General features: G+C 43.7%; 1 protein-coding gene across 1 annotated transcript; it reads left to right on the top strand.

The window, feature by feature from the left end:
* Nucleotides 1-80: 80 nt before the first annotated feature.
* Nucleotides 81-13,584, top strand: MTARC2 (mitochondrial amidoxime reducing component 2). Its single transcript, XM_081857836.1, has 7 exons — nt 81-358; nt 2,407-2,580; nt 3,901-4,063; nt 5,185-5,325; nt 8,798-8,859; nt 8,935-9,006; nt 12,935-13,584. Exons 1-7 carry the CDS (start codon nt 96-98, stop codon nt 13,062-13,064), a joined length of 1,005 nt encoding a protein of 334 aa, XP_081713962.1. The 5' UTR covers nt 81-95; the 3' UTR covers nt 13,065-13,584.
* The last annotated feature ends 347 nt before the right edge of the window (nt 13,585-13,931 follow it).

The following is a 13,931-nucleotide window of genomic DNA, read 5'->3' as shown; positions in this document are numbered from 1 at the left end:
GGCAAAGGAACCGGGCCTCGGGAGGCATGGCCCGGCCTAGGCCCGCCTCGGGTTAAAGTTCTCCCGCCTGCGACACGGTTCCCCCCTCGGCAGCCATGGCCGCGTCGCTAGGCCGCTTCTCGATGCCTGCGCTGCCGTCCTCCCGCCTGGCCTTGTTCTGCGCCTCGGTCGCCGTGGTGGGCCTGGGAGCCGCCGCGGCCTGGCGCTGGGGCCGCCGCCGCCGCGCACGCCGCGAGCTGGTGCGGGTGGGCGCCGTGTCCAGCCTCGCCATCTACCCGGTCAAGTCCTGCCAGGGGCTGCCCCTCGAGAGCGCCGAGCTGACCAAGCTGGGCGTCCGCAGCGGAGACCTGCGCGACAGGCAAGGAGGGCGGGGGCGGGGGGGGGAGGGCGCAAGAGCGGGAGGGAGGGAAATGGAGGGAGGGAGGCGACGAGGCTCCCAGAGTTGAGGGGAAGGGATGTGGGGCCGGCGGCGGAGGAAGGGCCGCGCGCGGGGGGTTAGTCCGTCCTGTGGCGACTTGGAGACTAACGGGCTTCTAATGGCACCATAAAGCTCTCGCGGACCGCGGCCTCCGCTTCCTTCTCCCGCGCGCCTGTGCAGGCCGCTGCAGTTCTTCGCGCGTGGGACAAACTTGGCGCGCAGGCAAATGAGGCCAGTTTAGCGCCTCCCTCCCTTATTGGGGTGAGAACCGTGTTGGTTTCGGGGTGTCTGCGCGTCGTTTTGTGGGGAAGGGGGCGGCCCTATTGCAGCTGCTACCCGCGCGCAACGAAGCTTCTTAGGACCCTTGCGCCTGCAGGCAAGCCCGTTCTGCCCTGAGTGCTGCTGCTCTTGCTACACGTGTCCCAGAGCTTCAGGCAGGCGGTGTCGGTGGGGAATTACAATCTGGAATTCTATGACGTTTGTAATAATAATAATAATAATAATAATAATAATAATTTTTATTTATATCCCGCCCTCCCCAGCCGAAGCCGGGCTCAGGGCCGCTAACAACAATCAAATAATCAAACAATCAAATAATCACACATTCTAAAAATATTGTCGTTTTATTTATTAAATTTCTATACTGCCCTTCATCCGAGGATCACCAGCTGTTTGCAATATAAAAACACAAAAATGCATAACATAGTAAGGTAAGGTAAAGGACCCCTGGACGGCTGAGTCCAGTCAAAGGTGACTATGGGGTGCAGCGCTCATCTCACTTGAGGCCAAGGGGGCTGCCATTTGTCCACAGACAGCTTTCCGGGTCATGTGGCCAGCATGACTAAACTTCTACTGGTGCACAGAGGACCGTGAGGAGTTCCAGAGTGCATGGAAACACCATTTGCCTTCTTACCACATCGGTACCTATTTATCTACTTGCCCTGGTATGCTTTCGAACTGCTAGGTTGGCAGAAACTGGGACAGCAACAAGAGAGCTCACCAATCGGCAAGCCCAAGAGGCTCAGTGGTTTAGACCACAGCGCCACCCGCATCCCTTGCATAACATAGTAACAGCGACAGCAGCACCACCCCCAGTTTAAAAGGCCTTGTTGTTGTTGTTGGCATCCATCTGCCAATGGAGTGTGCCTTTGGGGTTGAAGGAGAATTACACCACCAGTGGGTGTAGAGACCGATAGGGGAGAGACATGTTTTGTTGCAGCTGGGTCAGATGAAGGCATCCAGTTGTGTTCTGCAACAAACCACTTCATTTATCAATAAGGATGCTTGCTTTGATAGTGTGTTAAAATATTGCTATAGGTTTATAGGTGCTAGCATATGGGGCATCAAAGCATTTAAGCCAGTCCCAGTGTGTAATTAAACTGTGTGCTAGACTTAGCTAATCCCTCAATTAAGCTAAGTGTCAAAAGCCAATTAAGCCATGACATGCCTCCTGTGTGAGGTGTTACTTTGGAGTAATGAATCGTTAGCATTTCAAAGGATGAAAGGGTAAATCTCATTTGCAAATGGGTGGGTTTCCTCCCTCCCTCAGCCGAGAGTTTAGTTCATAAATACAAGGCCAGTGTTTTAGGTAGGTGGCAGTTTAGAATGGCAGTAAGGAGCTAAGCAATGGAGTGGCAATGGACTGGAGCGAGAGTCAAAAAGCAGGATGCTGATGTCTGTTTTGGATCCAGTGCTGTGGCTATGGGGGAAGCCAGAACCTCTTGGAATGTAATGCTGGAGATCCCTCCATGGTAAACTCCCCTTATAAACCTGTATAACTAAACCATATATCATAAAGACACCACAGTCTCTGTTGTGCCTCATGATCTAAATGGAATCAAAGAATGCAGATAAGCACTCCTTGTAGTCCTGGAATCTTACACAGCTTGGAGATTGGGGTGGCAGGTAACAATATTTTTCTCATGGCCTGTCAGCAATTTAGGTATAACATTTAAAGGATTAACAATTCTCTCTATGTTTAATCATAGATTTTGGCTCGTGATTAAGGAAGATGGTCATATGGTCACAGCTCGGCAGGAGCCTCGCCTGGTTCTGGTCTCTGTAAATTGTGAAAATGGTCTCTTAATCCTGAATGCTCCAGAAATGAAGGAACTGACCATCCCTATCACTGCTCCTAAGAACAATCCAGTGAAGACTTGCAGGTGATGAATTAATAGGTTTTAGTCTCTCTCTTTTTTAATCGGGCTGAAAACGTTACTTCCACATATTGTTTTCTCTTTGCCTTCTTGGCCTTTGTTGTTAGGTGTCACATATCCCTGACTGTTCATGATGCTACTGAACAAGAGTCCAGTATCAAAGACAAAATAATATGCGCTAGGACCTCTCTCTTAAAACCTGATTCATGATACTCAGATGGTTATATCAAACATATTGTTTTAATTATGCAGACCTGATCACCGTGAGTTCCGCTGTTTTGAGATTTTTCTAGATAATGTTTTATGGATACTCCAGTTTGCAGGAGGTTGGAATAGATTACCCTTGGGGGTCCCTTCCAACACCATGAGTCTATGATTCAAATAAATAAAGAAGTAATAAGGCCCACAGGCTAATGTGCCCCTGCTTGATTCATTTGTGTTCCCTACCTGAATTCCATTTCCCCCTTCTGTGCTTTCCCACTTCAAGGTGGGAATACAGTGGTACCTTGGGTCAGGTTATAGACTCTGCTAACCCAGAAATAGTACCTTGGGTTAAGAACTTTGCTTCAGGATGAGAACAGAAATCGTGCTCTGGCGGCGCAGCAGCAGCAGGAGGCCCCATTAACTAAAGTGGTACCTCATGTTAAGAACAGTTTCAGGTTAAGAATGGACCTCCAGAACGAATTACGTTCTTAACCTGAGGTACCACTGTATCTTAAGGCTCACCCAAGTTCATCAAAAGTAGAAGTTTGAATAGGATAATGCTTGTTTACTAGTTCTGCATTGCCCGTCCTCTTTGAAAGCACATGACGCGGCTGGCACCAACTTTCCCATTCAGCTAGCTAGTAATGTGTGCTTCATCCTGGAGAATAAAAGTCTTTAGTGCTACTACCGCTCATCTCAGCAGGAAAGAGTAGAGATGGGGGTGCAGATAAAAAGAGGGAGCTAATAGTGATGAGGCCTTGTGATGTTGAGAGAAAAGAAGTGTATGTTAAAAGAGTAGAGCACAGGAAGGAGGGCCAATAGAGAGAGGGATTTGTTTTTCTGTAACAAATTTAAATATTCAGACACACCCGAAGTGGTGTGAAGAGAAAATGCACAAAGGTGTGCAACAAGAAAAATAAAGTGAACAGCAAAGGGGTTAAAAATCAAACTGGAATAAAAACACAACAACATGGTTCTCTTGAATTAGTAAAGTGGACCTGAGGAAGATTTGAGTTGTACTCCCTTACAAGAATGTCTTCTTTTCAACTGTGGATAAAACCAACGTCCTTACAATGGTATTACCTTGTGTAGCACCTGTCTCCATTTTGTAATTTCCAACAGGGTGTTTGGGCTTGATATTCAAGGACGGGACTGTGGTGACGAAGTGGCTCATTGGTTCACCACTTTCTTGAAGTCAGAACCATATCGGCTGGTACATTATGAGACCAACATGGCGCCAAGAAAATGTGAAAAGATTCACAAACCTTTTCAACCTAATGATGAGGTTAGATAAATTGTTTTATTGTGAACATTAATCATTTGCCATCCTGCTTAAAAAAAAAACAAATCCTTGCCATATTTTTACATCTGAATTGATAGCTGATTTTAAAAATGTAAGTCAGGACTAGCCTGGGACTAGTCATCATTCAGCCCGGACACTGAGGTCCAGCTCTGAGTGCCTTCTGGTGGTTCCCTTCCAGCGAGAAGTGAGGTTACTGGGAACCAGGCAGAGGGCCTTTTCAGCAGTGGCGCCCACCCTGTGGAACGCCCTCCCATCAGATGTCAAGGAAATAAACATCTACCTGACTCTTAGAAGACATCTGTTTGATTTATTGTACTTTTAATATTTTGTTGGGAGCTGCCCAGAGTGACTGGGAAAGCCCAGCCAGATGGGCAGTGTAAATAATAATAATAATAATAATAATAATAATAATAATAATAATACATAAATAAATAATAATTTACTTGGAGCCCTTGGCCTTTCTGAAAGAGGATGAGCCAGTGTGGTGTAATAGCTAGACTAAGACCTAGGTTTAAATATCTGCTCCGTCATGGACAGTGCTATTTTTGTAGGGGGGAGGGGAGGTGCCTAAACTCACCATGAACACCTCCCTTGTTCTCTTATAATGGCAATGGCACCCATCTGAGAACTGCTGGAACTGAGTTCAGGCTGGGGGGAAAGCCCTAGTCATGGAGTCATTCACTATCAGCCAAACCTCACAGGGCTGTTGTGAGGATAAAATGGAGGATGAGGGGAACTGTGTATTCTACCTTGAGCTCCTTGGAGGAAAGGTGGGATGTAAATGCAATAAATAAACAAGTTAAAGTCTGAGAGACTGTTTTATTGATAGATAAGACTTCACGGGCTATTCATTGCATGGGATGTCACAAATTTTGTAACGTCTTCCTTGCATTCTAAGTACCGAAAGAGGGAAGAGATTAAGAGGTGTAAACTGGTGGGATTTTCCAGAGCTAATAATAAATGGCAAGACAGCTTTTTGCTATTGCTGCTGAGGAATCTGTGGAATGTGCTCATGATGAATGCTTGAGAGGGATGCCAGCAAGATGCTTATTAACCTGCTATTGTAGTGACATTGGTAATATTTATGTATCTTTGCAACACAGGTTCCCTATAGTGACTGTGCCCCCCTCTTAATCATCTCAGACGCTTCAATGGAAGATTTAAATTCCAGAATGGAGAAGAAAATCAACATGCGACATTTTAGACCAAACATTACTGTTTCAGGCTGTGGAGCTTATGAGGAGGTAGAGAAAATGTTGTTTGTCTCCCTTTGGTTTCTAAAACAATTCATCCAAAATGTGTGCATGTTTAAAAAGAAACATTTTATGCGAGCATTTGGAAAAGCACCTGAGCTATAGTGTAGCAACTGCAGTATACAGTATGTATCTTAGAATATAGACAGTTACAAGGATTTTATGTTGGCAGCATTTAAAACATGTGTAACTGAGGAGAAAGCAATCATTTCCATTTCCAGACTATTTACAAGATGCACTGATTTAAATGCAAACAGTAAGATAGGCTTTTCATTGAACCAATTTGTATTAATGAGCACCTAACCTAAATGTTTCACTTGGAGTGACATTATCTCTGGTTTCATTTTCATTTAAAAATAAGCAATCCAGATAGAGGACACAGGGCACAGGGATAGAATTTTAACCCATTCTTTCCTTACCATGATCCTGAAAAAATATATATACAACAGTAGAACTGGTGTCGTTTTTTAATTTAAAGCAATAGGCATTGTGCAGGTATATTTCCAAGCCCTAAAAGTGATGAGCTTTAATGTTTCTTCTGCGTGACATTTCCTTTTGGAAAAGGATCTCCTTCTTAGGGGCTTGCATGCACATTCCACTTTATTCACTGGTTACTGTACTGGTTAATCTTTGCATAGCTAGCAGAAATATTAGCAGACAATTCAGCAGTCAGTACCCAACTCAGATGCACTTCTAGTGTTGTGTGGTGCTGCATGGCAGCTACCCTAAGGGAAACTAGTATTCCCTCCATATAAACTTTCTAAGCATTCCTAGCAGAGCTAAGAGCTGGAATGCATATCCGTTTGTTATGGGTTTGCCTCTAAAAATAACACCTCCCATTTCCGTACACACACAACCTGCTGTTGAGATTTTATGTTCTCATTTTCTTTATGAGAAAATGCTTTTCATTTGGTTCCATATTGCAACCTTCTCAGCCAAGGTTATCTCACTTGGTCTTGAAATTTCCAAAAGTATTTTTCTCTCTGCTGCCGCCGCCTTATTTCTGAAATGTTGCAGGTCAGGATGAATCAGGATTTTCCAGTGTAATATGGTAGAAATCTAGGCAAAAGGCACAGTGTCAAATCTCCCCCGCATTGTGAATGTTTGCACAATACTGCTATTATAATGATGATAGTCTCTGGAAGGCATTGTAACAATGAGGGTGTGTGTACAAAACAGAAACCTTGCTTATTTGATCACTAACCTGGTTGATTGGTTGGTCTGATAGACAATAGTTTTGTCTAGGGACAGATTAATATCCCTTCAGCATTTTGGGGCACTAGCAGCTGAGCACACGGAAGGTAGAAATGCAAGTCCTGGAAAGTTTGGGCTAGAGTCACAATGGGCCCAAAGTGGAAGCTAATAACCAGTTTCACATTAAGGCAGTATAAGAGATCAACAGGGGTGCAAAGGTGAGATGGAAGCAAGGATTTAAAATGAGGAACCCACTTAAATGAGGACAGCAAGAAAAAGTGCTGGGAAGCACCAGATAGGAGGGCAGGGGTGTGGATTCTTCACCCTCAGATCTCTCACCACAAAGGTGAACCAGTGCAGAGATAAGGAGGCTCCTGCTTTGAGGCTGAGCCTGCAAGAGGGGCCTAGATGACCCTCGGGTTTCCTTCTATGATTCTACTGAATCTTTTGGAGGCTGCAGCTTGGTTAGTTAGTTTATAGTGGTAATATTGCCATCTTGTGGTGAAGTGTGGGAGAAGCAGCTTTGGCAGCATGCCAATGTGATCTGAATTTCGAGCTTTTAGCTGGGAGTAAAAGAATGGTGCCTCTTTCCTTCAGATCCTTAAACAGCTCATTCTAACCAAAGTGGACTCCAACTCCTTAACCTCACTTCTTCAGATCCTCCTCCTCCTAGTCCCTCTTCCTAGTCAACCCACGCCAACTCTGCAACTGGCAGAGTGTCCGCCCTGTGCCTAAACATTCAGTGAAGCCCTCATTCAACCCAAAATGACATTCAGCCTTCCCTCAGAAGCAGCTGCACTGATTGTCAAAATCCCACAACTGGCTTTCCTCCCACAAGAATGGGAACTTTTACATAACCTGGCCATAGTGAGGATGAGATTGTGCATGTGCGCACACATTTGTGAAGGTGACTAGCTATTTGGGGAGCCATTGGAGACTGAGGGGAAGAATGGCTCCAGCTTCCCCTTCATTCTTTCCCCTCCCCACGATTCAGTTCTTCTCTTTCATCTGTCTTCCATAACCCTTTTCTTTCTTTGTTGTGTGTTGCAGAATCTTCTCTCATGCTCTCTGCATCTACATGCCAGCTCCCTCCCCTCATTTTCCCTCCTGAAGCATCTACCCAGCTGCCCACATGTACACTATGTGTCCCTCTTTCTTTTCCCCTTTACTTACTAGATATAATGTCAGGACAATGAAGAAGTGGTGATGCAGGGTAGTAGTCAACTAAGATATAGGTAAAGGTAAAGGGACCCCTGACCATTAGGTCCAGTCGTGACCAACTCTGGGGTTGCGGTGCTCATCTCGCTTTACTGGCTGAGGGAGCCAGCGTACAGCTTCCGGGTCATGTGGCCAGCATGACTAAGCTGCTTCTGGCGAACCAGAGCAGTGCACGGAAATGCCGTTTACCTTCCCGCCAGAGTGGTACCTATTTATCTACCTGCACTTTGATGTGCTTTCAAACTGCTAGGTTGGCAGGAGCAGGGACCGAGCAACGGGAGCTCACCCCATTGTGGGGATTCAAACCGCCGACCTTCTGATCGGCAAGTCCTAGGCTCTGTGGTTTAGACCACATAGTTGGGATTAAAATCCACTGTTATTAATGGACCTAACATGGCCATATTCGGCAATATCAGCAGGTCTACTTTGATTTAAACTTAGCTGAATACTACCCACGATTTTCTTCACATAGGGGTCATGTAAAAAGCATGCAAGAATCCAGATGTTGCTGAACTACACTACCCATCATCCCTGACTATTGGCCATGCTGGCTGGAACTGATGGGAGTTGGAGCCCAACCCACCTGGAGAGCCACAGGTTCCCTGTCCCTGTGCTATTGCAAGTTTTTGTCAGCATTTGGCGACTTTCAAGTTTACCATATTAGGTTGCTTCCACAAAACCACTTTATCGCATGAAAACTGGGTTGGAAAGGGCCTTTTTGATGCTTCTTCCACTTAAAAACCAGTCATGGGAATTTGGTTTTGAAGAATGTAATAACTAGCCTTTCTGGCTCAGAACAGTCCGTGTAAGTAACTAGCCCATCTGCTAGGCTAAATAATTCCAGATGATGCAAAATAAAAGTACTAATATAATCCTTCTTTCAGTCTTGTGGTTTAGCAACATCTGACCCTTTCATTAGAAAAAAACGCATCATTTCCATTTTAGTTTTAAGCAGCTGCACATCAGCAAATAAGGGGTGAAATCTGTTGAACTTGAGTATGAGAAGTTTAGTATGAAAGTAAACACAAATTGTTGCTTGATTTTCCCTTAGGACACCTGGGGCAAAGTTATAATTGGTGATGTGGAACTGAGAGAGGTGATGGCATGTGGCAGGTAAGCTTGGGGTTGGCAAAGGGAATAATCAGCTGTTTGATCCTGTTTACTACAAAATGTCGTTTGCCATTGCAGGTGTCTTCTTACAACTGTTGACCCAGAAAACGGCATCATAGACAGAAAGGAGCCACTGGAAACACTAAAAAGGTAAAGTATGACAGCAATCACGAACAGTTACACGTCTGGCATAGTGTTGGGGTGCTCCTCATTTATTGCTGGCAGCAAAATGCTGGTCTGTATCTTCGCCAGTTTAACCCAGGTTTACCTTTATGGGGGGTGGGTGGGATTGATTTGGGAAGGGAAAACACTGTTGCCAATGACCTGCTTGTGATATCTCAATAACCCATTTGGAAGTTAGGCCCCTATCTGGAAACACCATTGCTCAGTAGATGAGTGGCACTGCTTCTGAAGCTAATCCTACGTACTGTGTTCCTTGAGACTTACACCCAAGTACCTTGTGTAGGACTGACGTGTATGCCACTTTTTAAAATTTAAAAATATGGCCTGTATTTGGGTAGTACAGTGGTGCCCCGCAAGACGAATGCCTCGCTAGACGAAAGGGTTTTCCGTTTTGGAGGTGCTTCGCAAGACGAATTTCCCTATGGGCTTGCTTCGCAAGACGAAAATGTCTTGCGAGTTTTTCCGACTTTCCCCCCCTTTCCCCCCCTTTTTCTAAGCCGCTTATCCGCTAAGCCGCTAAGCCGCTAAAAGCCGCTAAGCCGCTAATAGTGCTAATCCGCTAAGCCGCTAATGGGCTTGCTTCGCAAGACGAAAAAACCGCTAGACGAAGAGACTCACGGAATGGATTCTTTTCGTCTTGCGAGGCACCACTGTATACGTTTATGTCCATCAACTTTACCTTCCTGCATTACTGCATATATTTCTAGGCCTTCATAGATTATGTTCAGCACTGAAGGTAAATGAGTTCATTTGACTAGAGAGAACCAAGAGTAACTTCTAAGTTAAACATACAAAGGATTGTGCTCTGAGTCAAATATCTTTTTTAACTTTTCGGTTTTGGATCAGGGTATTAAGAGGCAGCCAGTGATCTAGACTACCATTAGAAAGTAATTTCATGACTGAACTCCTTCAGCTTCAAACTGATGCTCAGAAAACAGGTATAGCTGCATCTAATGCAATAGCAAGCAATTTGCATACAACTCCCCTGTTGCATGATATGGTGAAGATCCCATTTGGGGGATAAAAAGCAAAGCAACAATCCTTGCCTATTGAGATCAATAAGGTGCCTTCACTGTACTCTTTTTGGCACCAGCTAAAAACATTCCTCTTTAGACAAGCCTACACAGAAGCTTAGAAAGTTGAGGAAATTCTAATCTGTTTTAGTACAGTGGTACCTTGGGTTAAGTACTTAATTCGTTCTGGAGGTCCGTTCTTAACCTGAAGCTGTTCTTAACCTGAAGCACCACTTTAGCTAATGGGGCCTCCTGCTGCTGCCGTGCCGCCGGCACATGATTTCTGTTCTCATCCTGAAGCAAAGTTCTTAACCTGAGGTACTATTTCTGGGTTAGCGGAGTCTGTAACCTGAAGTGTATGAACCCGAGGTACTACTGTATTTTAACTTTTGTTTAATTTAAAGTAGGGTTGTAATTTTTCTTGATTTTACTGTTTTATCTTTTGCAAACTGCTTTGGGTCCTACCCCCCCCCAATTGAACAGTGTATCATTTTTATGAAATATGCAAACAAACAGGGTTCAAATTTGGATCTGCTATGGGTCAGGGCTAAGCCATGTGGAGACTGTTTTTGCTTGAAACCTCTCCATGCTTATCTCAAATGTCTAGTAGTGTAATTTGCCAAATCTCTGTACAGAGCAGGGGTGGTAAACCTGTGGTCCTCCAGATGTTACTGGACTCCCAACTCCCCTCATCCCTGACCATAGGCCATGTGTGCTGGTGCTGATGAGAGTTGGGATCCAACAGCATCTGGAAAGGTTCTCCACCCCTGATACAGAATGTCTAAGACAGCACTGGTAATCTCTACATTCAGTTGAAGATGATGGGAAACTTGATGCAAACACGAGGCTCCATGTGGCAAGCCATGCTAGATGCAACAAACAGGGAGAGGTAGCCTTTCACTTACATAACCTAACATGTAAACTAGCCTGAGTGTTGCCCACTGAAACACCACGGACTACTGTTGCTATTACTTCTCCTAATATTGTTGTAAACATTTATTTAGCATCAGTAATGCTGCTTAGTTCTGTGACCGCCTCTCCTGGTATGTCCCACGGAGGACCTTACGGTCTTCAAACAAAAACACTTCGGAGGTCCCGGGCCACAGAGAGGTTTCAGCTGTGGTTCCGATCTGGTGGAATGCTCTGTCACAAGACACTAGGGCCCTGCAGGACTTGACATCTTTCCGTAGGGCCTGCAACACAAAGCTGTTCCATCAGGCCTTTGGTAATTCTTCACAGAACTCTAGCCCAATGGTTGCCATCAATTTGATTTGAACTGATTTTATAATGAATTGATTTTAGAATGCTGTATTATTTTACTGTTGCTAGCCGCTCCGAGCCCAGCTTCGGCTGGGGAGGGTGGGATATAAATAAAATTTTATTATTATTATTATTATTAAGTATAGTACCCTTAGAAGAGCAGAATATGAAGGGCATTTTCTTAGTTAATTGTAGTACAGTTGTGCAACACTAATTAAATTGCACTGCAACAATTATTAATTCATTCACTCATTGCATTACATTTCTATACTGCTCCCCAGTAATTTTGTGTGAGCTTGTTGATTAATTAATCAACAGTGCAACTCGAACAAGAAGTAAGTTTTAATTGAATTCAGCAAGACTTGCTCCCACATAAGTGGAGCTAGGATTGCAGTCCTAAGCATTATTTGATTAACCATTTCAGGCCAGGTCTGAAAATTAAGGGGAAACTTGGATTTTTTAAAAAGTCAGTTTTGGTTCCAGCAGGTTACTATAATAGGAAATGTAAAAGAGTACCTTAAAAACAACAGTTACTTTCTTGCAATGAACGTTAATTGAAAGTTATCTCATGCTTCCCTCAATATCTCAAAAAGGCACCACTATTGATATTTTGGTAATATACAAATGTATTTAATTGTATTGTTTAATTAATCATCTTCCTCTAAAACTATTAATCAACCAATAAGTCTTGCTTGGCTGACTGCTCTAATGATAACACAGAGGATCTCACAGGTTTCTGTCCCATAATCTGGTCTATCATATAACATTATCCGTCTAAATTTGCAGTAATAAAGCTTGAAGGTCTTATGCAGCACAGTCAGCGTCCAGGATTTTGCTAAGCCTTTAAGCCATTATAAATACAACTAAGTGTAAACTTTCAAGGGGGGCACCATAAATTGGGGCGAGAGAAGGTCTTCCGCAATCATCCCAAGAGCTCATCTGGCAAATGCAAAGTGCCTTCCTTGTCTGCGTGGGGAGAGTTTAGCATGACAGGACACTAAATCTCAGCCAAGTAAATGGTGAAAAGAAAATAATTCTCCTACCACTCTATCTCCACAATGTCCAAACAGCAAAAGTGATTCCTACCCCTCCATGCCCCCCATCAGTTACTTGACAAGCCCACAGCAGCCAGGGAAATAAATTTCAAAGTACCCAAGAGGTTTTAAAAGCCATTTTAACCCTTTCAGCTCCCTTCACAATTCACTTTTGTAAGACACCTTAGGAAAGCAAATGAGACACTATTCTCAAAAGATGGAAGACTCTGCACGTCATTTAAAGTACCACTGTTACAGCTACAGACTTGGAACGTCGCCATGCGAAATACTTTTCTTGAGTGTTGTTGCCAGGATTAAACCTCCTGTGTGAAAAGCAGGTGCCCTGACAACTGGGCTATGGTCCTTCCTTAGAAGAAGTGCAGGATAAAAATAAATAAATGTAAAACTGGACCCTATGAGCCCCCTCAAAAGTTTTAAAATGTGGGGCAGCTGTGTAAAGAAACAGTCACATTGTGTGGGTAAATTTAAAGGTAACAGTGTTTTTCTCACAATGTAACCCGTTTCTTCACACGCTAACAGTCCTTTGCCACAATTTCACTAATAAAGGTCCTATTTTTTTCTTTGCAGCTACCGCATGTGTGATCCCGCGGACAAGCATCTCTACAAATCTGCCCCCTTGTTTGGGAGCTTTTTCACAGTATCTAAACTTGGAACCATTAAAGTTGGAGACCCTGTGTATAAGATAATCGAATGTTAGGAAGGGGTCAGAGGACTCTTTGCCTTAAAGTGCTTGTCTGTTCAGCAGTTTTGCAATGTTGCTATCATAGGGCACAAACCAGCCAAATCTCAGCATTTAAAAATTCCTACTGATATCAGTGAAAGAAATTTAAGCACCTATGTGTCTTGTTCATTCATTTGCCAAGTGTTTAGTTTTGGCTAATTTGTGCCCATACTTCCTGTCGGTTATAATTTTCCTTGGCTTCTTAGAGAAAAAGACCTGCATTGTAATTTGTAACTCAGATAAGTATAATGTTACCAGATAATTGTTTATTACCAACATTTTTGAACTGAACTCTCGAAAGATGCCGAAACTTTATGGGAGTGGAAACAGGAGTCCTGTGGTATACTGTGAAGACTAACAGATATTTCTTTGTAGGCAAGATCACTTTGTTATACCCATGGTGTTATCCTTAGTGTCTCTCTCTTGTTTTTTTGGTCACTGTTTTGGAAAGGCAGCATTTAAAATAGATAAATAAATAAATATATATCTGTTAATTGATTGTATCTGCACATGGCATCATAATGAACTATGTTAAATGTGTCCAGGACTAATCATTTAGACACGCCACAGCTCATAATTCTTACTGCAGGGAAGGCCATGGTCCTTGGAGGGCGATCTGAGTTAATCTGTGATAAATGGTAGACTGATGGATCAATTATGTGCTTGATAAGACTGTGTTTGTTCATGGGAACAGATGGCACCCACCTGCAAGTTCATTTGATTTGAATGAATAGTCACAATTAGAGAGACTGCAGTTAAAGACATGCGATCCTTGTGTTGTATATACATTTGAAGGCGCTTTGTAAAAGGCATTCTTGTAGTGCAATCCTAAACATGTTTATT

Source organism: Podarcis erhardii (genome assembly GCF_964252035.2).
Source record: "Podarcis erhardii genome assembly, chromosome: 3".
In the NCBI taxonomy this organism is placed as follows: Eukaryota; Metazoa; Chordata; class Lepidosauria; order Squamata; family Lacertidae; genus Podarcis; species Podarcis erhardii.
Note: the sequence above shows the minus strand (reverse complement) of the source record. Positions and strands in the feature narration are given on the sequence as shown.